Source organism: Brachypodium distachyon, chromosome 1 (genome assembly GCF_000005505.3).
Source record: "Brachypodium distachyon strain Bd21 chromosome 1, Brachypodium_distachyon_v3.0, whole genome shotgun sequence".
NCBI lineage: Eukaryota > Viridiplantae > Streptophyta > Magnoliopsida > Poales > Poaceae > Brachypodium > Brachypodium distachyon.
The window spans coordinates 30,102,627-30,124,908 of record NC_016131.3 but is presented as its reverse complement, the minus strand read 5'-3'; the positions used below and the strand labels follow the sequence as shown (position 1 = coordinate 30,124,908).

The following is a 22,282-nucleotide window of genomic DNA, read 5'->3' as shown; positions in this document are numbered from 1 at the left end:
GGCTCCTCAGAACAAACTGAAATGATCGCGCAGATCTTCATGTCGAAATTAAAGAAAAAAAAATAGTAGTGAAGAGTGCATATATCGCCTCCATTGCGTTGACATGACATAGTGCTGCCTCTTTCTCACAAAAAAAAGGAAAAAAGATATCACTTTCTTGCGTTTCGCAAAGCAGCGTGAGTTACTAGCTTGCCAGTTTAGAAAAAATAAAAGAAAAAGCCACTTGCTTGCCGCCCTGAAAGGCTGAAATCTTGACGTACCCAGTCTGTTATAGCTGCTCTTCAAACTCGCAAAGCTTCTACCAGGTGCAAGAATAGACAAAAGATACACGAACAACTATATAGTCCTACACCACAAATTTGCGCATCTCGGTGCATATGCAATCGTATACTTCCTCCATTCTAAAACAAGTGACGTAGATTTGTATAGTATATTCCCGTACGTGTACCGGTGTTTGGTGTTTGATCTGTCTCACGAATTCACGACATAAGTTGTGTTTTTTCGTCCTCGTAGAATAGATCTTGTGTTGGTCCAGTCTAACTTGCAAAGATAGCCTGCTAAAATTAACACTGGGCCTGGGCTTTGCTGACAGATGATACACCCGAAAATCTGACCAACAGAGCCCACCTATATATAGTCCTATTCAATATACCTAGTACGAGTAGTTTTTTCGTCCTAAAAATGTAGTTTTCTTAGGACGGCGTATCTTGTGAAAATATTCATTTGGTACAAAATTGCGAACTATACACGTAAATTATCGAATGTAAGTGTGCGGTGCAAATAAAAAGTCTGAATAAAATATTTTAGCATTCCGGCGGTGTGTTTTAGCAAAAGGCACAAAATAACAATGTCCCTAGCCAATTTTCCCTTAATTAAACGTCGATTCGAAGGTGCATGATAATCAATTAACACATCAGGAGCCAGACTTACAAACTGAAATCTTGTGCAAATTATGGAGAGCAAAAAGGGGTAACTAACTAGGCATTCATCTGCGTGGTTTCCTCTGGTACTTCATTAGATAGGCATGCAGCTGCTGGCAATTGCTCCACGATGAGTTTCATGAGAGCAGAGGGACAACCTGTCTTTAGCAGCTGCTGAAAATTAACTGACCCCACGACCGCTTTCAGTCTACCAGGAGACGAGAGGAACTCCAAGCACGCGTCCCTGAGCACGGGCAAGCCCCGCGCCTCCGCCAACGCTAGGAAGGCGCCCACGGAGTTGTTGGCGACGTGCTTGCACAGCGCCTCCTCGCAGATGAGCTTCAGCTTCTCCAGCTTATGCGTGTCGGCCGCGATCAGCAGCTGCTTCGCGGTCGCCGCCGTGTCGAGGACCTGCAGCTGGTTCGTGGCAGGCGGCAGCTTGTCCGTGTAGATGAAGTGGAGCAGAGCCTTGAACACTTGCGGATCCATGTCGTCGACGCGCAGCCACACGACCTCGCAATCATCGTCAAATTCGCCGCCGCCGGCTGTGCTGCAGGCAAGGTCCTTGGCGAAGGCAGGAGATCGGTCCTCGAGAACCTTCCTGTGGGCGGCGAACGTCTCCCGGCCGACCACGATCTTCACGTCCGCTTCTTCTTCATCATCCGCGGCGGCGTCCTCGCCCTCCATGTGTTCGACGATACGCGCCTGGGTGACGGTGACCTCGCACAGCACGTTCAGGCAGCCGCCCAGAGGAACTTGTTCTTCTCGTGATTCAGATCTTGGATCCTGACGAACTCTCTGAATCCCCAGTGGTAGCCCGCGAACCGGCGTTCCCTGGGGGAGACCTGGGTGAACCATGGGCGCCCGGCGCTGTCGAGGATGCTGAACGCGCACTTGGCCGTGGCGTCCCCTGTCCTGCCGTGGCTCGCGTTGCGGAGGTAGAGGGAGATGAAGCCCGCCGGCTCCTGCTCCTCGAAGTCGCCGTTCGGGTAGAACTCGACCCGCCAGTCCTGGCCGCCGACGCCGAACGCGCTCGACGTGAGCGCCGTGCCTTTGGGGAACATCTTCCGGACTTGCTTGTACCGGTCGATCCTGAACAGATGGGATCCGGTCACCGGCTTCCGAGCGACCACGGCGGTGGAAGCCGTCAGCTGCTGCCGCCCGGCGGCGCGCAGGATGGACAAGAAAGACGACACCGACATTATCGGATCAGATCGAGAGAGTTCACCTAGGGCTAATGGCATACACTTTAGTCTACGTTTACACACGTACCTACGTATATATCTGGCACGAGAGATTTTTCTGTTTATTAGCCAAAATGCCTGTGCGTTGCAACGGAGATAACAAAATAAAATTGTACTTTCGTTGGGTTTTTTCGACCACCAAACATCAGCAGATTTAAGATTTCCTTGTATTTTTTGATAGCTCACTCGTGTCAGTGGCATATTTTTTCATTTTCTTACTCTCGTCACAACACCTCCCCGACTACTGTACGGTGATAAGTGTACAGGGACGGAACCAATCACCTCTTGTAGCATTCGTCAGCTCGCGCTTGCTGTTTCTGATCGCCTCTGCACAGACAGCCAAAACTCAAATCAGACCTCAGGGTAGTACTACAATAGTAGAGCTAGCTAGCGGCGCACGGAACCCTAGAATCCTCCCAGAAGCAATCCGATCGAACTGGAACTCCGCAACGCCGGTGCGCGAAACACGAATTGGGGATAGGGGCCTCGGGCGGGAGCCGAGGCCGAATTCGGTCGAATTTTGATCGGAGAGGACGGGGACGGACGGGGCGAGGAGACGTACCTCGCGGCGTCGGCTTCTTCGCGAAGGGATTCATCATTCATCGCTGCCCTCGTCGCGCGCGCTCGGTGTGAGTTGGCCCTGCTCGGTGTCAGCCTGCCTGCTGAGCCTGCTGTGTATGTGCCCAGCGGAGGCGCACGTCCTTCTCCTGTCCCAGCACGCGGTCGATCGACGCGGGTGTGACGAACCACGAAAACTGGGTGCACGGAACCGTTCGTATATTTTAGATAAGTATAAATATAGATATAAATTTTTCATTTTTTTTGGATTCTATTGGATAGCATATATAATCCAATTTTTAGAAAAAAAAAAGTAAATTTCAGAAAATCACACATTCAATGGATGAGTTTTGATCAGGCATAACTCGAAGGGTTTGTAAGAGCATCTTCAGCAAAACCCCTAAAGAGAGGTCATACTGGCTGAGGCCAAAAAACTCTTTTCAACAGAGCCTCTATTTAGGCCTCTAAATCATCCCACCCTGCCCTCATTCCCAGGGGCCCTACAGGAAGCTCCTATTCCCGTCCTCTCCATGCCATGTCATCCTATGGCCGTCCCATCTCGTTTGTCCTGATGCCCATCTCTTCCCCGTCCCTTGGCCGTGGCCACCTGGCCCAGCATCGCCTCTTCTTCCCCGTACCTGCTCCTCCTCCCCGCGTCCTCCCGCCGGCGACGCCCCATCCCCTTGCTCTGCGAGCCAAGCAACAACAGGTGGCGGCCATGGCTACCATTGTGGGAAAGAGTGGAGACCAACGAAGAAGATTGAAAGAAAAAATGACCAACGGAGATGTGGGTCCCACTAGTTAGTGTATAAGACAAACTAAGTAGGGGCTACCATTGAAGGATTGAGTTGAAATAGGGCTGAAAAATTTATTGGGAAACCACAAAAAAAATCTAGGGGCCCTATTTTAGGAGCTACTGCTAAAGATGCTCTAACAGTTAGGCACAACTTCGGGGGTAATGATTTTCACGTAGCCAAAAACTCCCAGATTAGCGTCTATGACACAAAAACCGGCACCTCAAGCCCACATGTAAGACACCGAGCAATTTTTATTAGGGATGCAAACAGGATCCCGCGAAATTCCCGCTTCTAGTTCCATTCTCAAATCTCCTATTCAAATTTTGGCTGCCTATTTGAATCAATGAAATGAACTAGAACCAGACTTTCGCCGCCAGATCCCGTTTGCATCCCTAACTTTTATCCACCAAGCCCCCTGGCTTCCTTTGTATTTGAGCCTACAATCCACAGGCCGACGGGACGAGCAGCTCCACAAGTTTGTCTCGCACGGCTTCCCAGGAGCATCTCCAAGGCCAAATTGTACCACGGAGTGCAGGATGCGAGTGTGAGTGACCGGAACAGTTAGGGGAGTCGATGAATCGTGAATCGATCGGGGTGACCAGTGGGGATTAATTAGAGAAGTACAGCCGTCAAGACAACAATTTAGCCCTGGGAAATGGGGGTCGCCTTGATTGCGCCGAGATTTTACGCCTGAGATGTGGTATCCATGGTTTTGGTTACCGAGCGGTAATTTTGGTTATCGCCCGGTAACTGCGTTTACCGCCTACCCACGGTAAATGGTGTTACCCTGCAAAATATATTGTATTTGTTTGAAAATTTTGAATTTAAACGCTTAATATTAGGATATATAGTTTAGTATTTTTCACCATGGGTGGCACTCGGCAAAGGCTTCGCTGAGGGTAATCCCCGCTTTTGCCGAGTGGCCTGGCCACACGACTGAATAGAAAAATCCAGTTAGTGACGTATCTAGGGGACGGACAGCACCCTGGAATTTCTCTACACCTTGTATACCACCGCAAGAAAAATAAAAATAAATATTTTTTTAGAAAAAAAAATTTATGTTAATATTAGCACGTTGGACCACCCTGACCCATTGGGATACCAAGATCAGAAAAGGCTTTTGGCCCAACTTTGTAGAAAGCTTAACAGAGGTACCACTGAGATCACCAGCTTCAAAATACTCCCTCTGTTCCGTGATTTTTGTCGAAATATTACATGTATCTAGATATCTTTTAGAAATAGAACGTCAATTTTTAGGCAAATTTGAGACAACAATTATGAAACGGAGGGAATAACTTACAGCAACCAAAACACACCCACCGAGATGACAAAGCAACTGTTCGACAACTTCCAAAAAAGAAATATTGCAATATCAGACAGGCACTCCTCAACGTTTCCTCCCTGACAAGGTAACATCACCTTGAGGCAGATCTTGATCAGTAGAACTAGCAACCATGTGAGCAAATTTAGTGTAAGGAGGCATCCTCGATTCCCATGCCAAGAGACTGAACTCTTCTTTTGGCCTCTCAGCGTGTTGTACTAGCAGTTCTCGGAATGTTACTACCTTTGGTGATTCTGTCTTTGTCAAATCATTAGTGATGCTACTTCTCCAAGGTGTGATGCGGATTGGAGATGATGCGTGCAAAGCGAAGTCGGTTATGTCGGAGTGGCCGTACTGGAAACGCAAGTATGGAGGAAGAGGAACACCGTGTTCGGAAAGGTTCTTCTGAATCACTCTTCTGCCCGTGTTGAGCATGCAAAGCCAGAATTGAACATTCAGATTCATTCTTGGTACATCCGCAAGCGCGTTCACTGTGAGGAGTGACCCTCCCGGTTGCAAATTCTTCTGCAATTCGTACTAGATGCCAGTGTTGTATTAGGTCAGCGCTTCCGAATGCGAGTGTCTTGAAGAGGCACCAAAATTCCTCGTAACGGAAGGGTTGAGAAAAATTGGCTTCACTGATCCAAATCTGGCAATTCTTTGATGTCTACTAACAATGATCACTTTGCTTCTTCTGTTGGTTTTCTTCACAAAGGAGTGGAACTTATTCCAGTCTTCGTCGGCTACATCTGAAACAAATTCAACAATTACCAATATCATCCCTGACATGGTGCTTCTGTGATCCAGTACTCTCAACAGGCTTTGGAGTCTAGGAGATGGTTGATGATGGAAACGGTAGGGAGACTCATCTCTCTCTGCTGAAGTAGTTGTTGTGAATGCACTGAAAGAACAATGGTCTTCAGAATTGACGAGATCACTGGCTATAAGGGTGACACGCACGCAGATGTACTTGTTTGAACGTTCAAACACAAGGATACATCCAGGCAAAGAACACAATCTACAAAATCAGTCAGTTTCAAACGCACGCACGAGTCTAGCAGCGTGCGTTTGACACGCCAACTGCCATGTTTTCTGTTTTTGATACATCCAGGCAAAGAACACTTTCTACCCCAGAAAACTAGTCAGTTTTTGATACTTACACGGTTACAGCTGCCACGCTGCACACATGATACTAGTCAGTTTCAAACTAGTCAGTTTTCTGCTTATAGTTTTTTGCCACTAGAGTCGAGCCAACTTCTTGCCTAGGATCATCGACAAAAAAAATCTGTAAATAAATGACACCATTGGCAATTCTTTCGACCACATCGCTGTTTGAACAATTCCAAGCTACTCCGTCAATAATTCTTGTTGTTGTTTTAGTTTGGGAGATGTACACAGAACAAGTTCAGAGACAATGAGGAACCCCTACAAGTACGGTTGGATACAAAAGTAAATAAATAGACCGTCCAACATACATTATTTATATCTTAGTTTTCCACTGTTTAGCTTAATATATAAACCGTATTATACTTTTCACCCGATAGGTGGGCCTCATCTGTCGGGAATCCCGTCAATATCGCTAAACTCATGTATTTTGGACTCTCTGTTACACTTTGTCCGAATGGTTGTGACACAACAAAGAAATTAGCAACAAATGTAGTTCTGTGAGACAAGTGACGAGATGTTGGATATGTTACTAGATTTCTTTATTATTTAGTCAGCCCAGCCTATGCGGCCCATACAACCCATGGTGGCTATGACCTAACTACTTAAGGCTTTCCTGGAGGAGCTCCCCTTGGCTCTCCAGAACACAGCCGCCACACACAATAGCAACAGTACAAGGTTAGTCTTTGCTTCCTCCTCCACACCACATGGTATCAGAGCTCGTGGGGGAGGAGGCTGCAACGGTGGATCTGGCAACGGGGAAGACGGTGGAGCTGGTGCCAGAGTTGGTGGTGAACAAGATGGAAGTGTTGGCTGCTTCATTTGCAACCTAGGTGGCGTCTGGATCTCCACCCTCTCCTCGATCTGCTGCTGGAGAGGGTAGATCTAGGCAGATAGGTAGGGAGGAGGAAAAAGCTGGTCTGGGAGGTGAAGAAAGCAGTCTCAAGGCAGACGTGGAACAAGGAAGCATGGGGGAAGAGCTGACAAGTTTTCTGGAGAAGCTGGCTCAGCTTCTTGTGACCAAGAGTGAAGAGGGTACTGTAGGTTCTGGAGGGAGAGGAGGTGCTACAGGTCTCAAACCAAAGGTAGTGCAGAAGATCGAGCTGATGCCGAACGAGGTGAAGCTGGAAGGTATGGGAAATTACTTGAGTTGGTCTCGTAGAGCCTTGCTTATCTTAAAGGGGAAGGGTTTGCAAGGTTATGTGCTAGGAAAGATTATGGAACCAGAGTACAAGGAAAGTGAGAGCTGGGAGAAATGGAGTATAATTGATTCTCTCATTTTTGCTTGGCTGCTGAATTCTTTGTCTCCTTCGATTGTTGGTTCGGTTGAGGGGCTCTCTAGTGCTGCAATAGTCTGGAGTACACTATAAAAAATGTACTCCGGCAAGGGAAACCTCATGCTAATGTCACAAATTAAGGATAGAGTGCATGACTTGCGCCAAGGAGAGAGAGCTATGATGGCATATATAGAGGAGCTGCAGCATCTCTGGTCTGATCTAGATCATTGCGACCCACTGGAGTTGCGTAATCCTGATGATGTTGTGACCGTCAGTAAGTGGGTTGAGCGTAGGAGGGTGATGAAGCTTCTAAAAGGCTTGAACCCTTGTTTTGAGAACCGTCGAGCTGCATTGCTGCATCAGTCGTCAGAGCTTCCCTCCTTGAATGAAACCATAGCACCAATATCTCAAGAAGAAGTTCGTCTGAAATCAGGGAAGACAAGTGAATCACAGTTAGCATTCGCATTGGGCACAAGGAAAGATGCAAGGGAGTGGAGAGAAAACAGGGAATGTTATAACTGTGGGGAGATCAGGCATTTGAGCAGAAATTGCACAGCTCCTCCTAGAAGGGGAAGTGGAAGGGGATACAATGGTGCATAGGGGAGTGGCAATCGAGGTGGTCGAAGTGAAGCGACCGCCCCCGTATACGGGTTCGATCTCTGTGCTTTAGTGCTAGTCCCTGGATCGACTCACTAGCACACACAGTTTCAAGATGTAATATCATAGAACAAAGGTCTCAATATTACAACGTATCATCCAGAATTTAAAAGATACTTACAACTCACATAACCTCACGGGTTAGCTGGAGATAAAACAACTGTTTAGCAGCGGAAAAAGGAAGATACAAGGGCACATCAACACCACGGTGAGAGCGTGTTGGAATGTAAGCCCGTAACCCAAACATGCAGAACGTACATCTTACTCGTCGTCGAAGCTTCCTGCATCATTAAACGATGCAGCCACTAGGGTCAATACATTGAATGTATTGGCAAGATTCACCAGGAGTTATAACAGAGCCTATCAAGTATATGCATAATGTGGCAAAGTGGAGTTCAGACTGTTTGCGTGGAAGCAGAACATAAATTACCCTACTACAAAGGAATGTTATAGTAATGTTAACTAATGGACACGGGGTAGACACACCCATGCTCCTATTAACCTAGAGCACATTGAAGTGGATTCTTCAAGTGCCCCTACCCTGTTCAAACCATTCATTTTATTTAAGAAATTGGAATGAGTGAGACTTTCCTTACAGCTCCACATCTAGTTGCTCAAATTGTCCGTTGCCGGGGACACGGCTAAGTACTTAGTTTTGACGCTCTCGAGAGTTTGTACACATTCCCCACAAGAAACCGACGTGTTAATCCCTTGCTGTCCTCAGGGTAGAGTAGCAACGGCATCGATTACGAGATTTTCAGAGGTAATTCCCTAAACCACGAGAGAATCACGCTCCCCCTACACGGCTACCTTAGTACAATTCCTCGGGTCTAGGTTCATACAACTTACTCTTGTCTCGCCAGAGCCCATATAGCATTGTGGTTGTACTAGAATCTTCTAAATAGGAAACTAGTCCAGTCTCGGTTACCCCAGGTGGCATTCCACATTTGCAACGTAGGCGCTCCCCGAATCCACGGGAGAGACGTCCATGGACGATCCATTCCTGAATCCACAGGAACTCGACTCAGAGGGACCCATAAAAATGGACCTGACGCCGCTAATCCTCAAAATCCTCAAAGCAGCCCACCTAGGATGGTTCATTGAATTAGTTGTTTTGCCTTACATCTAACAAAAACATTTCACATAGCCAAAGGCATAACAATATCATAATGTAGTTATTTTCCCCACGGTACTACCATAGCTTAGCATTCAACTACAATTGATGGCAATTTGGTGGCAAGGTAATGGCGAGGGTAAACTGTACTACCTGGGATTTATAGCTAGCATAGAGGTACGAGTAATAGTCCTATCAATGCATCTCTACCAACAACACTAATCCGTAAGTATTTTAAAACAACAATAATAATGGGATATGATCAAAGTGAACTTGCCTTGTCCAAGGTTGTGATAGTTCTCGCACTCTTCGCAACAACAAGGAATTACACTCCACACAATCTAAAATAAAAGAAACATACACACAATAAACACAACACTCAATACAAAAGCCATGCCATGATGCATATGCCAAGATGATGCACACGAAGGTTACTTCTAAGTACAAAGTTTCGTTTCTGTTTTGAAAAAGTTTTTCAAATGATTTGGATAGATTATACAACATCAAAGTGGTAATTAATATGCACGAAACACGGATAGGGTTTAAATCAAAAGTTTGTGTGGTTTTTGCAACATAGAGCAATATTTACACTTGTATGCCATGATTATACACAAAATAATTTCTTTTCTGGTCCTAATGGACAGAGAACAAGTTTAAATAATTTTATAACAAGCTAACATGCTCAAAACTATTTTGAAACAATTTATTTGAAATTTAAACCATAAACCACCATTCTGCAAACAGCTACTGTCTAAGTTATTCAAAACTGAAATTAAACAGTGCCAAAATATTCTACACGTGACGATTCTAGAAAGGTGCGGATCACTATTTTTGGACAAACGGTTTAAAAGATATAAGGTTTTGAAGTTGTAGGGTCTTTTCTGCAAAAGTGCATTATCCAATTCGGCCGAAATAAAATAAAACCAAAAAGCACTGCCACGTGGCAGAACGCGAGTGGCCAGCCGGCGGGGCTTGCTCGCCGGCGGCGGCGCGGGCTGGCGGCCGGAGGCGGAGCGACGCGGCAGGCGGTGCAGGCGGGGGGCGCGGCGAGTGGGCGCGCGGGCACGCGGGCGAGCGGCGGGGGCGGCGCGCGCAGGCGGCACGGGCAGCTGGTCGCGCGGGCGGCCGGCGCGAGCGTGCGGCGGCGCGGTTCGGGGGGCGAGCGGCGCGGGGCGGCGCGGGCGCGGGGCGGCTCGGGCCGAAGGCGGAGCGGCGGCGCACGAGGCGCGCGGGCGGCGGGCGACGGCCGACGCCGGGGAAGACGGCGGGCAGGGCACGGGCGGCGCTCCAAAACGAAATCGGTTCGCGTCAAAAGTTGCGAAAAGGAGAGAGGAGCACGGAAGGGTGGTCGGAGCAGGCGGAGGCTCACCGGAACGACGGCGAAACGCGACGAAGGGCGACGGCAGCAACGAACTCCGGCGAGCAATTACTTTCTAACCGGTGCGAAATGGGGCGAGCGGTTTGGGGGAAGTGAAGGAGAAAAGCGAGGGCTTCGGGATGACGCGCAAGGATTTGGAGAAAACGGCCCGAGCACGGAGAAATCGGAGGTGGAGTCGTGGGCAGTTCGCGGGAGTGCGTGGCCGGATTTCTCGGACGGAGGTTGAAGATGACGCGTGGGTCCCACTGGTCAGTGAGAGCGGGCGGCTCGGGTGGGGCGGAGCCGGTCCGGTTCGGTCCGGGTCCGGTCCGGTTTGACCTGGTCGGTCCGGTTCAGCCGGTTTTCCCTGGTTTTTCCTTTTCTTTTATCTATTTTCTGTTTTTGAACCTCAAAATTGATTCGAAGCTCCAAATCACTCCAAATAAAATGCAACAAAATTTGTAAAATCATATTTTCATATGATCTAACTTTTGGAACAAGAATTTCCTCAAAATAAAATATTTAAAAAATACATTTGCCTATAAAATGGCTTTTAGAGCCCTTAGGCTATCGAAATAAATTATTTTTCAAAATACTTTCAAAAGCCAATTATGGGATAGCTCTATATATGCATTAAATCCCTTTTTACCACAATACCCTCATGGGTTAAAATGCAAATACTCAAGAGCAAGATCAAAGCCCAAAATCAAATAAAGGCATTTCTGCAGAAGAGTTTTCTAGGCAAATTTTAGGGTTTTGAAAGTGATCAAATGCAAAGGTGACATGATGCTTATGATATGCAATGCATATGAAGAGTTTTTAAAAAATTGGGATGTTACACGAAGTGGAGGTGCTAGTGTTCAAAATGGGGTAGCTCGTAGGGATAATATGGTTGCACAAGGAGAGGACAAGCAGCATGAAAAATCTGGGCAGAAATCTGGACAAACCACTGAGGTAGCAGGGACAAACAGCTATGGAAATTTTGCAAACTTCGTCTACACCAATGAAGGTAACATTGACAGAGTTTCTCTTGCCACACAAAAAATTGTTTCGGAATGGATATTAGATTCTGGTGCATCGAAACATGTTTCTGGTAATTTAGTAGAATTTGGATCATATAGTGAATTTCCCCTCACATACCAAGAAAGCATACATACTGCAGATGGTACAACACAACCAATAAAGGGGATTGGGTCAGTTAAATGCACTCCTAGCATTGAACCCTCTTCAGTTCTGCATGTGCCTGCATTTCCTGTGAATTTAGTGTCTCTAAGCGCTCTAATTGATCAGATGGACTGTGATGTATTTCTGAACAAACACATGTGTTTAATTCAGGAGACAATGACGGGGAGGAAGCTTGGGACTAGAACCAGGCATTGATGACTTTGGTACTTGGATCGTAGTGGGCCTGACCAAGAAGGGAGTTAAGCTCTTGCTGCTGTTACCAAGGACAAGGAAGCGAAGGCACTAATCCACCATTGCCATATGGGTCATATAGCTTTTGATAAGATGTACCAAGTGTTTCCAACTGTAATGTGTGGAGTGGATAGGAACAAACTTAGATGTGATGCTTGTGAGTTTGCTAAACACACTAGGACATCTTATGTGAGTAAGGGGGTCAAAAGTATATCTCCTTTCATGTTGATCCATTCTGATGTATGGACATGTCCGGTTGTGTCCATTAGTGGGATGAAGTATTTTGTAACCTTCATTGACTGTTATTCCAGAATGACATGGGTTTATCTTATGCGCCATAAAGATGAAGTGTTTGGTTGTTTCAAAAATTTCTATGCTCTTGTCTAGAATCAGTTTCATGTGCAAATACAAGCTATTCGGACTGCCAATGGGACTGAATATGTGAATAATGTTTTTGGAAGTTTCTTGTCTGATCAGGGAATTTTGCATCAAACTTCATGTCCTGATACACCCCCTCAGAATGGAGTGGCAGAGAGGAAGAACAGGCACATACTTGAAGTGGCTAGAGCTCTTATGTTCACTATGAATGTGCCGAAATTTTTATGGGGAGAAGCCGTTATGACCGCAACTTACTTGATAAACCATATGCCATCAAGGGTGACAGGTATGAAATCTCCCTGTGAACTGATTTATCAAAAGAATACCTTCATCGTGCCTCCAAAATTATTTGGTTGCACATGTTTTGTTAGAGATCACAGGCCCTCAGTGAAGAAACTTGATCCGCGCGCCATCAAGTGCATCTTTATTGGCTACTCACCAGGGCAGCAAGGATACAAGTGTTGGAGTCCCACTGAAAGGAGAACTTTTGTCAGTATGGATGTGACGTTCAGAGAATCTGAACCTTTTTATGGTGAAAAGACCGATCTCAGCCTGCTGTTTGAGGATCTTGACAATCCTCAGTTCATAGAGATTGGTCAAGAGGGGGAGATGAGAGTTGAAGGAGCTCAACTGGAGCAGGCTGAGCAGGCTCAAATGCAGCAGCAGCAACAACAGCAGTGGCGCAGGGTGAATGAGGAACGAAACCTCCAAGTATATACCAGGAGACCGTGGGGTGGTCGTGATGAGCAGCATGTGATTCAGGGGGAGCAGGAAGATAGTGCAACCATGCAACCGTCTAAGGAAAGTTTTGAGGGAAGCGATGGTGAAAATGAGTCTGCCATGGAGAGATCAATAGATCTGCCTATATATTGCTTTGAGAAAAGGGACTCGGGCTGTTGCGGGAAGACCGATGAAGAGGTATGGCTTTGATGAACATGACATTGGTAACTATGTGTCATATGAGGCTTTATCTCCTTCCTTCAAAGCCTTTGTTGCATCACTTCAGTTAGTGTCAGTACCAAAGGATTGGAAGATGGCAAAAGAAGACCTGAAGTGGCGTGCAGCCATGGTAGAGGAACTTGAAGCATTAAGAAAGAACAAAACTTGGGTATTGACTACTCTACCAACAGGAAAGAGGGCAGTTAGTTGCAAGTAGGTATTCACAATAAAGCAAAATGAACGAGGAAAAGTAGAACGATACAAGGCAAGACTGGTGGCCAGAGGGTATAGTTAGACTTATAGCATCGACTACGATGAGACCTTTGCAACTGTGGCGAAGATGAACACGGTAAGAATACTAATCTCATGTCCAGCTAATTTTGGGTGGTCTTTACATCAGCTTGATGTGAAGAATGCTTTTTTACATGGCGATCTACATGAAGAAGTGTACATGGAGGTTCCACCAGGCTTCAGTACCTCTGAAACTGTAGGCAAGGTGTGTAGATTGAAGAAATCCTTATATGGACTTAAACAGTCCCCTAGAGCTTGGTTTGACAAGTTTAGAAGGGCAGTGTGCGACATGGGGTATGGTCAGTGCAATGGTGATCATACGGTCTTCTACAAACATCGAAAGGAAAAATCACGATCCTAGCGGTGTATGTAGATGACATCATAATAACCGGAGATGATGAAGAATAAATAACAAGATTGAAGAAAAATCTGAGCCAAGCATTTGAAGTTAAGGATCTCGGAAATTTGAGGTATTTCCTTGGAATAGAGGTGGCCAGATCAAAGGAGGGAATAGCATTATCACAAAGAAAGTACACGCTGGATCTCCTTAGTGATGTTGGTATGTTGAGCTGCCATGCTGTTTCAACTCCTATGGATCAAAACCATAAAGTTACAGCTGAATCAGGTGAGCCAATTGACAAGGAGAAGTATCAAATACTTGTAGGTCGATTGCTATACCTATGTCATACAAGACCAGACATCGCTTATGCTGTAGGAGTCATAAGTAGGTATATGCATGAGCCTCAGAGTGAGCACCTCGAGACAGTATACAAAATCTTGAATACTTAAAGGGGACTCCAGGAAAAGGAATTATTTTCAGAAGCAAAGGACATCTTGATGTGGATGGATACTATGATGCCGATTGGGCGAGTTGCTTGGATGACAGAAGGTCAACTTCGGGCTATTGCGTGTTTGTTGGAGGAAATCTAGTGTCATGGAGAAGTAAGAAAAAGTCAGTTGTCTCTAAGTCAACAGATGAAGCAGAATTCAGAGCCTTTTCCCAAGGATTGAGTGAAATGTTGTGGGTGAGAAACATGCTTAGTGAATTGAAGGTGCTGAAGAATGGATGTTTGAACATTTGGTGTGACAACAAGTCAGCAATCAACATAGCAAATAATCCAGTGCAACATGATAGAACCAAGCATGTAGAAATTGATAGATTCTTCATAAAAGAGAAACTAGATGCTGGAATCATAAAGCTGGATTATGTGAGTTCAGGACAACAAGTGGCAGATTGCTTAACTAAAGGCTTGAGGACAAGAGAATGCAATTTGGCTTGCAACAAGATGGGAATGATAGATATCTATCACCCATCTTGAGAGAGAGTGTTGGATATGTTACTAGACTTCTTTATTACTTAATCAGCCCAGCCCATGTGGCCCATACAGCTCATGGTGGCTATGAACTAACTATTTAAGGCTTTCCTGGAGGAGCTCCCCTTGGCTCTCCAGAACACAGCCGCCACACACAATAGCAGCAGTACAAGGTTAGTCTTTGCTTCCTCCTCCACACCACATGAGAAAAGTGTGGTTTTTTAAAATTTACTCTTGTTTCAACAATGTGATCAATTTGGTACGTTTGTTATTACACTATCATCACAAGAACACCCAAATAGACCTCGACGTTTCTTCCCTGACAAGGGAGCCCCAGGCTTCTTTTCACCCACACAACTTGGAGCAAATTGAACCTGGTGAACAAACGAAGTGTAGGGCGGTAGCCTCGACTCCCATGAAATTAGCTTAAAATCTTCCTTCGGTGGAATAATATGACCAGGTTCTTCCCCAAACTTCATGTTCGGTAGATCCTTTCTGGGAATGTTACTCGGAGCGCTATCTGACGGTACAAGGCATGACGGGGCAGACAAAAGGTAGTGACCTTTCAGTTGTACTGGATGGCCTCTGTCGAAAAGCACATTTGGATGGACGCCAAATCTGGACTTGCTCATCTCAATTGTAGTTTTGAGACCGTTCAATTTCAAAAGCCAGAAACGGGCATTTTGATTCTTTCTCATTGCGTGCGCAATCAAGTTTCCTGGAATGAGTGACCCGTCCAACACCATGGCAAACTCTTCCACTATTGACAATAATTGCGGATGATCTATCGGGTTTGCACTTCCGAATGCGAGTGTCCTCAACAGGTACCTGTACTCCGCAAATGGCAGGCAGTTAAGAGAAACTGGTCTGGTGGTTCCAAATCTCTTCAACTCTTCGTTCCGACCAAATATTATCACCTTGCTTCCTCCATTCATTCTCCTTACAGATGAATAAAACTTTGTCCATTCATCATCGTTTATATCAGAAACAAACTCGACCACAACCAATACCCTCCATGACAACCTTTCATGGTCTGTTATTCTGAAAATATCATCTCCATTCAGGTGAAGAATCTTAGAGAAGTGAGAACGGACCCTATCATAGTTGCACATGTGCAACAAGGGTTTTCTTCCCAACTCCACGGCTACCAAAGATTGGCAGCACTGCCGGAGGACCAGGTGCGTTGTGTTGCAGTAAGAAGCTAGTGATCTGCTGCTTCTCGACATGCTGACCAAACATGAAGTTCTCCACATGAAGATATGTGTCGTAAGGTCTAGGAGAAATACGCTCGCATCCACCCAAAAGTACAACAAACTCCACCATGTTAGCAACAACAGCTTCTAGGTTTTGCAGTGCACCATGTAACCCCAAGTTAAAGGCTTTGCTAGCTGAAGAACTACCAATTGTGCGAGAACGTTTGAAAGGATTGGAAACAGATAAGGCAAATGAATTGCTCACCAAATCCTTGGAACCATCCTTTTGTTGCCTGCACCTGATGTTGTCCAACATATGGTGGCCTTGGTACATGGCAGCCGCTATGTCTTTAACTGTATATGCATACAAGAGTTTGTGATGTATCGCTCGTCCGCCTCCTCCACGACCGTGCAGACTCTCAGCAAGAGTTGTTGTAGCCTCTCCACCTTCTCCTCCTCCAAGTATACATGATCTGAACACTTGTTCATGAGAAAAGAGACGACCCGACTCGCGAGATCACCTGTGACAGCTGATATGGCAAGATCCATATTAAAAATCTTCTGAGCTAGTTCTACGAATGACTGCAGTTTATTCACTCAACAAGTCTCATGAATAATACAAATTATTGATCTATGGTGCCAACTGCCAAGACAGAAATCTGCAGTATTTATAGAGACAGAGAGGAGAGAGGAAGTTTTTCGTGCAGAGAACCTCTTTTTGTTTCCAGTTAGGCATAGGCAGTCCCAGTCATGGAAACGAATTTCAAACTCTTCTGTAGTGTTTTGATCAAGGAGACAAGGAGTCCTGACTCCAGAGGAGGCTGGTGAGATGAAAAAACTTCCTTCATGCCCATGGCAGCTGTTGCATCGCATTTCCACAAAAATTGACAGATGCACAAGAGAGTAAAAGAACTGAAATGTCAGGTCAAATCAGCTTTATGCAAGGTCGTCAAGCTCCAGGCTCCACCAACCACGTATGGTTCGTGTATTTGCATATGCGGATTCGTTAAGCTTGACGTCTGCTTGAGGCAAGTGCAAATCCATTTAGCAGCAGCAGAATACAGAGGACATTAAGCAGCAACAAAGTACATATGCAGCATGACGGTAACAATCTTTCAGATACAAAATAAATTGTCAAAAAGTGTTGTTGTTGTAGGTAGAAAAGTGGTCACACAAGGCAAGTTGTTGGTGGACGCGCCGCTCAAATACTAAGAAGTCACCTTTTAGTACCACAAAAAAAGGAAGAATTCACCTTTAAGTACCATTAAAAAATGCCCGTTATAAAAAAAGTATCACCGGTGAAAAATTAATAACTCGCCTTTAAGTGTCGTTGTTCCATATTTTGGCTAGCTGCTACCACTGAACAAATCAAATAAGAAACAACAATGACCCAAACAGCTCCAGAATTCTTAATTGATTGGAAATATCAGAGACTGCGGTTATGTGGCTTACCTTCTGAAGATGGATTCAAGATTTTCTTTTAACTTCATAGAGATAATAGAAAACATACTTTTTTAATCTAAATATTAGCACCACAAACCAATTCAAGTCAGTCATAAAATCAAATAGGAATACATGGTACCTCTAGTGCTTAATATGAGGAATGGCTGAATTAAATTTATAGTTTAACCTGTAGTAAGAAACTGTAGCTAGTAAAATGATCCATCAATCCATGATGGTATTACAAATACGCACAAAAGAGAATTGTACAGCCCTAATTTGCAAACCTTGCAGTTCAGGCTTTGAATATTTGGATTATAAGGGTATTGTGCTGCCAATTAAAAATAGCAGGAGTTTGTTCGAGAAAACAGCAAGGGATGTAGGGAGAATAATTTGCCAGCTATAATCTGATAAGTTCTCACACTGTATTCTTATGTCAATGTAATATGAGCAAGTCTTGCAATAGGAGAAATCTGTGTTTTTGTCCAAATATTGGCACACTTGTTGCATTGCATTGTATTTGTACGTACACTACAACACCTCTTTTCAGGCAACATCCTGGGAAGAACATGCTGCATGGCACACTCGAGGTACCCGGCCGGCTTGAGGAATATCTCCACTGAAGCTTGCTTGTTCTCTGACCAACACAAATCATTAAATCATTCGTTCAGACGGACAGGACAGCTATATGAAACAGTACATTCAGAACTGTAACAGTTAATATTCAGAGGAAGTAGTATCACACAGTGATTCTACAACCTTTGGATATTTTGGCATGGTAACCTTCAAGTGATATCTTTGGGAGGAGCAGGGAGTTCGCTTGTGACGGCGTAGCATGGCCCATCATGTGTAGAACAGCGCCTCGTACCACGCACTGGCCAAGCGGCTAATGCCATTTCCTGACAACACCAAATTAAGACGAGTTAATCTTCTCACTTCATCCTTGCAACGAACATATATTTATTGATATAGCCATGCATTAGTTGTGGGACCTCTGCATTGTCTTCTTGGTTCATCCACATGAACTTATCTTGTCTTTTAGGCTTCCAGCTCGCTCCCTGCCAAGGATTTTATATGGGAACGAAAATTGTCTGAATTTTTGCGAGGATCTCGATCATTTCAGAGCAGCAAAGATGGATTGGATTAAGCAAAAGGTTTATATATTGAAATGACGAGATAAGTCTTCTGCCAGTCCTAGAATAAGTGGCAGGTACACTTCCAAAGCCTGCACAAGATCAGCTTATGTGGACCCCCTCCTGCAAGCACAAAAAATTCAGATTGTCAGATACAAAATTCGATCCATACTGTTAGTTGCCAAATTCAGACTGTTAAATGTAAGATTCAGACAGGCTGTTTAAGCTATCAAATTCAGAGAAACTTTAGCACCGCCATAACTATGTTATCTCTCTATGCATCATGGAGAAATACCGGACCATGCTGCGTCCCGATGCTACCAGGTGTAAGGGATTGTAGTTCATTTTCCCCTGAATCCCGTTGGGGTTTTGATGTGAGCTGAACGAGGCCAAGAATTTTTAAAATCCCACCCGCGTAGGCCTCGACCTCCTCCTCCGCCTTTCCGGTCGCAGGCAGAGCAGACGGGCTATCAATATCGCCGGCTGAGCACACGGGCTATAATCTCTCCGGCTGCCATCCGTAATCCACTAAACGGCGGGAGATCTGGAGACTCGATGGAGGGAAAAGGGAAAGCAGAGAAGGCGGCCGGCCGGGTGGCCGGTGTTCGATCACTCTCAGATTTGGGACCGGCATCGGGGAAGAAAGACGAAGAGGATTGGTCGGCACTGGCAGTGGCCGCGGAATTGAGCCACTCGACCTGGGCCGCAGCCCACTTTATTCTTTCTGCTACTAGGCCTTTGTCTCATAAGTCGTACTAGATTTTTTTTTCTCTCCTTGAGCAATATTTCTTTTTTTTTTAGAACCCTTGAGCATTATTTCTGTTTATCTGATTTGTTGATTCTCCTAAAAACATCTGATTTGGCTCCTTTCTTTCCCGATGTTATGCGGAATGATCTAATCGCTGCTGCCATCTGGTATGTTTGGTGGGAGCGGCGGCAAGCTACGCATGGAGAACCGGACCAATTGCCTGTCAGGTCAGCACACGCGATTTCAACCCTGGTGTCGAACTATTCCAGAGCTAAAAAGAAGGGAGGGGCAGGGATTGTGCGGAACGGCTGGCAGAAGCCGAGAGAAAATTACGTTAAGTTGAATGTTGATGCGGCATATGCAGTCGAGACTACGGCTGGTGGTATAGGAGGTGTAACTCGGGACGAAAAGAGAGAGGTAACAGTGTAACGCTAGTAAGGTAAACTTCGTCCAACCAATCAGCATAGTATGGTAAACAATCAGTGCGCACGGCAAAAAAATTCCAAACAGATGAGCCCAGCATCAGCTCCTTTTTGATTGTACGTTTAGTAGTAATTACGTCTTTATAAAATTACGTCGCAATCCAAGACAACAATGTGGCTGTAGTTTAGTGGTGAGAATTCCACGTTGTGGCCGTGGAGACCTGGGCTCGAATCCCAGCAGCCACAAATTATCCTTTTTACCTTCATTTATGTTTTCGTTTGTTTTCAAGATCTGTTGATCTACAAGACAGACAGGGATCTCAAGATTTGGTGATCTACAATCACCACCATATTATCATCGCATTTTATTCGATCAAATCGGACGATTCGTCGTTCGTTCATGCACAGCGCGTTTAATTTCTCTTCACATAATTGCACACGCCGATCGACGGGCTCCACGTACACTAAGCCGTCCTTCTCTACTCGCCGTCGCCGTACGGATGCACGTACCAAAATCTACATACATCACCGTGCCGCCGGCGCCGGAGAAGAATCGGATCCGCGGCCGTCGTCTTCCGCGTCGGCGGCGAGCGCGGCCTCGAGGACCTTGACGACCCTGGCCATGTCAGGCCGCACCTTGGGGTTCTGGCTGAGGCAGTCGTAGGCGAGCCTGGCCACCCGCTCCAGCGCCCGGGCCGAGTAGCCGCCCTGGCCCTGCTGCTCCATCCTCCGGTCCACGATCTTCTCCAGCTTCTTGCCCCGGATCAGGATGGGCCGCGCCCAGTCCACCAGCGTCCCGACCGGCCGGCCTGCCGGCGGTCCCGGGCCCGGCGGGCCGGGCCGGGAGCTCGGCCTCGGTGGCGGGTCCAGCGCCCGCCGGCCCACCAGCATCTCCAGCAGCACCACCCCGAAGCCGTAGACGTCGCTCATCGCCGTCAGGTGCCCCGTCGCCATGTACTCCGGCGCCGCGTACCCGTAGGTCCCCATCACCCGCGTCGACACGTGCGTGTTCCCGCCCATCGGCCCTTCCTTGGCCAGCCCGAAGTCCGACAGCTTCGCCTTGAAATCCTGCAATGCAGTACCAACGCCAAGCACCAGAGAAATATTCAGATTCAGATTAAGCATGCAAAGAAACTGACAGATTGGGACGAACCGCGTCGAGCAAGATGTTGGAGGTCTTGAAGTCGCGGTAGATGATGGGCCGCTCGGCGCCGTGGAGGAAGGCCAGGCCCTGGGCCACGTCCAGGGCGATCTTCACCCGGGTCGTCCAGGAGAGACTGCACGAGCCTGACCCGACAGTGAAAATTTCATTTCATTTCAGTTTAAAAATGACAGAAGATGATGAAGAAGAAGTGGATTCGGAAGTGTGTAGGTACGTCGGAAGAGGTGGTTCTCGAGGCTGCCCTTGGCCATGTACTCGTAGACCAGCAGCCGGTGGTCGTCCTCGCAGCAGTAGCCGATGAGCTCCACCAGGTTCTGGTGGCTGTACTGTCCTAGACAGCTCACCTCTGTCTGAAACACGCACACACAAAATTCACACATTTGTTGATCATTGACACACAAAGTTGTTTGAAATGAAACTGACGAGCCACTCCCGGTCGCCCTGAAGTCCCTGCGGGTTGAGCGCCTTGACGGCGACCTCGGCGCCGCCGACGACCGCCTTGTAGACGACGCCGAAGCCGCCCTCGCCGACGATGAGCCTGGGGCTGAAGTCGGCGGTGGCGTGCCTGAGCTGGTCATAGGTGAAGAGCCTGAGATGGCCGTACTCGGACATGGTCCGGAACTCCGCCATGTCCTTGGGCACCGGGATCCCGCCCGACCCCTCCTTCCTCAGCCTCGGCGGGGACACCGTCGCCGACCGCCGCCGCCGTGGCTCCTCTGCATTGCATAAATGCAACAAATTAATTGATTAAGCATTCGTACGTCGGATGGAGGAATTAATCAATTGGGAGTGCGTACCGGGCTGGTCTTGGGCATCGCGGCGGCGGACCGGGCGCATGTCGCCGCAGCTGGCGATGATCCAGCGATGCATCTTCAATTCGGAAGAGACGGCCTACAGCCAGAGAATGAAGGTTGGCTGATTAGGTGATTAGTATGATGAACGATGATGTCCGGGCGGTGGCGGCGGCGGCCAATGGCAGCCTCCGACCACGCGCGCCGGGACAGATCGATCAGTCAGCGAGGGGGATTGGAACAGAGAGAGAGAGGGGCGACGGGAGGAATGGTCGGGGGGCGCGCGCTGCATGCCCTTTGGGGCTGTTTCCTTAATTTGGGACGCACGTGTTTGATGTTTTGATAGCGCTCAAAATCAAGCTGTTGGTGTTCAGGCCATCGGTAGCAGGAGTTGCATCTCCTATAGCTAGGCCCGTGTTTGATGTTTTGATAGCGCTCAAAATCAAGCAAACTCTGCAATTAACCATCTCATTTTCCTCGCAATTCGGCGGTGTTGTTTTTGAAACCGCCAAAACGAGTTCAGGACAACATTCAGTTACAAAACAGAAAGTGAGCAAACGTTGTGCTCAATAAGTTCTACGTTTCATTACAGCTGGCACGAAGGCTCAGCGCGCCACGCATGCGACCATTTTCTGGGACGACGCCTC

The 22,282-nt window shown here is 46.8% G+C and overlaps 2 protein-coding genes, 1 non-coding gene and 2 pseudogenes across 5 annotated transcripts; 1 reads left to right on the top strand and 4 right to left on the bottom strand.

Annotated features, from left to right (window-relative positions):
* Positions 1–842: 842 nt before the first annotated feature.
* On the bottom strand, positions 843–2,940 carry LOC104581503 (BTB/POZ and MATH domain-containing protein 1-like). 3 transcript variants are annotated; one of them, XM_024461022.1, is made up of 3 exons: positions 2,727–2,940; positions 2,447–2,491; positions 843–2,074 (listed from the first exon to the last, which is right to left on the bottom strand). In XM_024461022.1, exons 1-3 carry the CDS (start codon positions 2,761–2,763, stop codon positions 978–980), a joined length of 1,179 nt encoding a protein of 392 aa, XP_024316790.1. In that variant the 5' UTR covers positions 2,764–2,940; the 3' UTR covers positions 843–977. The 3 variants fall into 3 exon arrangements, with proteins under 3 accessions (XP_024316790.1, XP_024316792.1, XP_010227433.2); XM_024461024.1 differs by having other exon boundaries at positions 843–2,071; XM_010229131.3 differs by having other exon boundaries at positions 843–2,491; positions 2,727–2,937.
* A 1,951-nt stretch (positions 2,941–4,891) lies between these two features.
* Positions 4,892–6,166, bottom strand: LOC106865642 (annotated as a pseudogene).
* Positions 6,167–14,761: 8,595 nt separating this feature from the next.
* On the bottom strand, positions 14,762–19,215 carry LOC100823354 (annotated as a pseudogene).
* Positions 19,216–19,856: 641 nt separating this feature from the next.
* On the top strand, positions 19,857–19,928 carry TRNAH-GUG. Its single transcript has one exon. It is a non-coding gene; the product is annotated as a tRNA-His (tRNA).
* A 76-nt stretch (positions 19,929–20,004) lies between these two features.
* LOC100827629 (probable serine/threonine-protein kinase PBL17) lies at positions 20,005–22,053 on the bottom strand. The gene is made up of 5 exons (XM_024461422.1): positions 21,642–22,053; positions 21,268–21,560; positions 21,059–21,194; positions 20,836–20,969; positions 20,005–20,750 (listed from the first exon to the last, which is right to left on the bottom strand). The coding sequence occupies exons 1-5, from the start codon at positions 21,712–21,714 to the stop codon at positions 20,208–20,210; spliced, it is 1,179 nt and encodes a 392-aa protein (XP_024317190.1). The 5' UTR covers positions 21,715–22,053; the 3' UTR covers positions 20,005–20,207.
* Positions 22,054–22,282: the final 229 nt, after the last annotated feature.